General features: G+C 47.4%; 1 protein-coding gene across 1 annotated transcript; it reads right to left on the reverse strand.

The window, feature by feature from the left end:
* Window positions 1-365: 365 nt before the first annotated feature.
* Window positions 366-2,764, reverse strand: LOC308135880 (Krueppel-like factor 2). The gene is made up of 3 exons (XM_080504022.1): window positions 2,407-2,764; window positions 1,340-2,252; window positions 366-1,215 (listed from the first exon to the last, which is right to left on the reverse strand). Exons 1-3 carry the CDS (start codon window positions 2,476-2,478, stop codon window positions 1,040-1,042), a joined length of 1,161 nt encoding a protein of 386 aa, XP_080360148.1. The 5' UTR covers window positions 2,479-2,764; the 3' UTR covers window positions 366-1,039.
* Window positions 2,765-3,751: the final 987 nt, after the last annotated feature.

Consider the following 3,751-nt stretch of genomic DNA (forward strand, 5'->3'; position numbering starts at 1 on the left):
TCTAAGGGCTCCCTGATGAGGGTTTGCTGTGCCCCTCTGTCCAGACGTCTCCTGGCTCACTCTGTAATTATGGAAATGGAGTGTTTGTATTTATAGGCTAAGCCCACAAGTGGCTGCCCTCCTCTGTCTTGCAGCTGCAAAACATCACAGTGGAAATCAAGTGTTTCAGAATCTGAGGATAAAACTTGAGGGATGGAGAACATATTTAGTGGAATTGATCTGCTGCCGTTTTATGTTTTGCTTTTGTTTTTTTAAAAACCCAGTTGAGAAACTTCTGACTGGGTGGATGTGGTCAATTAAACAATGTGTGAACAATAATCCAAAATGACTAAGCACATGAAAACAATGACTTCCCACTGCCAGTATTGAGTTCACTTCTTTTTAATATTTACAATAAATACACATTTTACAGTATAAAATCCATGTACTTATTTATATAAATTTAAGTAAAAAATAATGCACAGGACATCAAGCCCTGATAGTGTACAGAGGGGCTGGATCCAAAGAGTTTCACACCAAGAAAAAAGAAACAGTTCCAAATGGGAGAAAGTGTCCAAAAAAAAAAAGGATGGAAAGAGCCGTTCAGACACTGAGGCAGTTTAAATAAAACATTGTCTTTGCACATGTTAGGCAACTGTATGTGCATTTCACTCCTGTCATCGAGAACATGTACAGTTTTCTGGCCACGTAGTTCTGTCACACAAAGAGTTTTACAGTAGCACAGTCATAGAAAGGCACTTTTGTGTCAAACACAGCATTCCAGTTCTGTCAAGGAAGAGTAGTATATACAGGGCCAGCCCCTTCTTGGTCTGCCTGCTGTAAAGCAAACAAAGCTTTTCTAAAGCTTTCAGAGAACCAAAGTAGTACCAGCTACATTATTAAAGGAAAATAATAACACTAATTTTTTGTTTCAATATTATATATATATAAAAAAAGACTTTGGTCATGTGGAGAACATTTTAAATAAAAAATACACTGGAATCAAAATAAAAACAACACAACCCCACCCATGAACCCCCAAGTCCTTCTTTGGGCTCCTTCACATGTGTCTCTTCATGTGAAGCGCCAGGTGGTCAGACCTGGAGAAGGCGCGCTCGCACAAGTGGCACTGGAACGGCCTGTGTCCGGTGTGTTTTCGGAAATGGCGGGTCAATTCGTCGGACCTGGCGAATTTCCATCCACAGCCTTCCCAGCTGCAGTGGTACGGCTTCTCACCTGCAAGGACAAAACATGCAGTTGGTTAGCTTCGCGCTGAAAGAGGTGCGGCGGTTTTTGAAACGGCGTGCGTAATCGTGCGCGGACGCAGCTTTTTCGTTGCGGGTTTTAATCGTGAACTTACCGGTGTGAGTTCGGAGATGTGCCTTCAGGTGGGAACTCTTCGTGTACGTCTTCCCGCAACCGGCGAAGGTGCAGGTGTGCGTGGCTGTGCGCTTCCGTGGCCACGTGCGCCGACCCCTCTTCGGCTTGGTCTCCAGCAGCTCCAGAGGCGACGAGGGCGGCGTGAGCATCACCCTCTGCGCGCCCGGCTGCAGGCTGAGACTCTCGTCATACATGCCGAAGCCGGGATGCGGAGCGTGGTAAGGCATCTGCATCTGGTGGGCCTGGGGGTGGTGCTGGAAAGCCGCCTGCGTGTGGTACTTCTGCTGAAAGTTCATGGGCTGGCACAGCTGTGTCTGGCAGTCCGAGGCTCCCTGGTCGTCGGGGCTGAGTGGGGGCGTCATGCTGCTGGCAGCTCGGGGAGAGATGGCCACGCGTGGCTGCTCGAAGGACATCATGCACGAGACGTTTCCCTCTTGCTTGATTTTGCTACAACTCTGCGGCACCATACCCATAACCGGGCCGTAACTGTCCATGGGTGGCTCCACTTTGATGTTGTCCGGGCGGGGGAAAGGCGTCGTGTTGACATAAAACCTCCCCTGAATGCCAGGGTTGCGCGTAATGCCATAGTTGCAGGTTCCTTCTGAGCGCAGGAGCTCTGTCATAAGACTGGCGCCGTATGGGGGCGGCGGGGAGCGGTGGTCGTCTGCCGGGTACGATGGCACCGAGCTTCCGGTCGGGTACATGTTGGGATCGGTTGTGCCGACGAACTCCGCCGTGCTGTCCGACCCGGTCGTGTTTGAGAGAATAAAATCCAGATCCAGGTAGTTACTGAGATCCTCGTCGTCCTTTCTGCTGTGGCTGTCCAGGTTTTGTACCATCTCCAGCATGGAGCAGTTGGTGGAAACCAGTTTGTCCATCTCCCCTTTCCATCTCTGTAAAAGTGAGGATATAACCCATTAAGACATGATATAAGCTTCAAAAAAAAGTTTGGCATTGTAGAGGAACCAGCTTGACAACTCATGCACTTCTAATGAAAATATAATAAATCACGTTTCACATCAAAGTTTGAAGAAAAGTAGAACTTACGTTTTCCCAAGTCTTTTCTCTTTGGTTTGAGAATGTCGAAAATGACGGTAGCATCACTCCGGATAAGGCCATCGTTGGATTTAACACAAAATAATTAAAATATGACAACTGTCTGTGGTCAAAGTCGCGTCGTGTTGAGCGGCAGCCGCGCAGAGTCCGTGCGCCTATCTCACTGTCTCCTCTCCACAGCTGCGCTCCGAGTACATGAACAAACTTTTTAGAGGGGTAGGAGGTCCTCCAAACCTTATAACCCGAGAGCCCGAGCGCGCCCGACCAATTGTGAGAGCTCAGGAAACAACGTAAATTTGGTAAATTTAGCCCTTTATAAAGCCACTACCTCAGGTTTGCCGGCTCAGTGTAGCTGTGTGACTGGCGAGGGAGCGCAAGAGCAGCCTATAAAGTGTGGTTCCTCCCCCACTCCTGACGCACGGCGCAGCGCAAGACCGGCCCATTTGGCACAAGAGGCACATTTGGAAAAAAAAAAAAAAAAAAAAAGTTGAATATTCAAATCACAAACACACGGGCAATAGCAACCATCCATACTTACGTAATTCACTGAAAAGAACAAGCCTTAATGACAGAAACCGCTGGAGGCCGAGCCGCACCAACAAATCCATGTAAAGGACTGTCACTACTTCACTTAATCACGGCGACAAAAAAAAGAGATATGTCTTTTTTTGATGAGTGGTAATAAAATATAATTAGATTCAGAGCAGTGGGTTAAAAAGAAACACACAGGAATTTAATGAGAGGATGGTCATGGCACACACTTCTGACAGAATGTGAACCCAAAATGTCCAAAAATATAAAAATCAACTGTATATTTGATGTGGCATTGCTTTTTCCCCCTTTCATTCTTCTTCGTGGTTACAGTATTTATTTGAATCCCTAATAATAAATCAGGAATCCAAAACTTTGATGTCAAATGATTAATGGAGTAAGAATGATTGTGTGTTCGTGCGTGCGTGCGTGTGGGTGTGTGCGTGCGTGTGTGTGTGTGTGTGTGTGTGTGTGTGTGTGTGTGTGTGTGTGTGTGTGTGCGAACGAGCGCTGCATCCACCTGCTTGGTGCGTTTCGCTCTGGGCTCATTATTACCAGTAATGAACATTGAGGGTTTTCTTCCCTCACAGCAGGCTTGTCCAAACAGGCGCCGTGGTCGTCTTAAACAATCTCACGGCTCCTTTAGTGCGTCCTAACCGCTCGTGACTGGAAGGTAACATCCCATTCACATGTATTCAATGGACATGGGGGGGCTGCTGCGCGTAAACAGGGGTCACATTTGCATTACAAGTCTTGCCACGGTTCTGCAGGGAGATCTGGTTTCGGACATGTCGATGTGCTGCAT

The sequence above is a fragment of the Blennius ocellaris genome, assembly GCF_963422515.1.
Source record: "Blennius ocellaris genome assembly, chromosome: 10".
Classification (NCBI taxonomy): domain Eukaryota; kingdom Metazoa; phylum Chordata; class Actinopteri; order Blenniiformes; family Blenniidae; genus Blennius; species Blennius ocellaris.